The sequence below is a fragment of the Penaeus monodon genome, chromosome 27 (assembly GCF_015228065.2).
Source record: "Penaeus monodon isolate SGIC_2016 chromosome 27, NSTDA_Pmon_1, whole genome shotgun sequence".
Taxonomy (NCBI): Eukaryota; Metazoa; Arthropoda; class Malacostraca; order Decapoda; family Penaeidae; genus Penaeus; species Penaeus monodon.
Window position 1 is genome coordinate 14,663,009 of NC_051412.1, and position 553 is coordinate 14,663,561.

General features: G+C 36.9%; 1 protein-coding gene across 1 annotated transcript in view; it reads left to right on the forward strand.

The window, feature by feature from the left end:
- LOC119590605 (transcriptional repressor CTCF-like) overlaps positions 1–553 on the forward strand; it is a gene marked incomplete in the record, with an annotated part of 16,021 nt that overhangs the window by 9,837 nt on the left and 5,631 nt on the right. Inside the window, 1 exon segment of the mRNA XM_037939282.1 lies at positions 371–522. Within this exon segment, the coding sequence (XP_037795210.1) occupies positions 371–522 (152 nt within the window).

Genomic DNA, 553 nt, shown 5'->3' on the forward strand with positions numbered 1-553 from the left:
TTTTTTTTATTTCCCTTTTTTTCCCCCGGGGCCGGGGGGGAAAAATTTTTGTTTTTTGGTAAAACGGGGAAAAATTTAAATTTAAAAAAAAAAAGGGAGTTGAAAATTTCCCCTTTTGAAAGCCCTTTTTTAAAGAAAAAGGGGGTTTTTTGGGCCTTTAAAAAGGTTTTTTTTTTAATAAGGAAATTTTAACTCAGAGTCTGTAATGTACATCTAGTGTTCCTATTTTTTTCTTTTTAACCATTATTTAGACCGTTGATATGCATGAGTTAGTTTCATTGAGCTTGATGATATCAGAGTATAGTGAGGCAATATTTTGCCCTTTGACAATGTTTAGATAATTGACAATGAAAGAGGAATTCTGTGTTTGGATGTTGCATCAGGGAACAAGCCGGTATATGCGTGTGAGCTATGTCCAACGACGTGTGGGCGCAAGACAGATCTCCGGATCCATGTTCAAAAGCTGCACACCTCAGACAAACCGCTCAAGTGCAAGAAATGTGGGAAAGCTTTTCCAGACAGGTAGGTGGTTCTTTTAGTATCTTTGACTGAT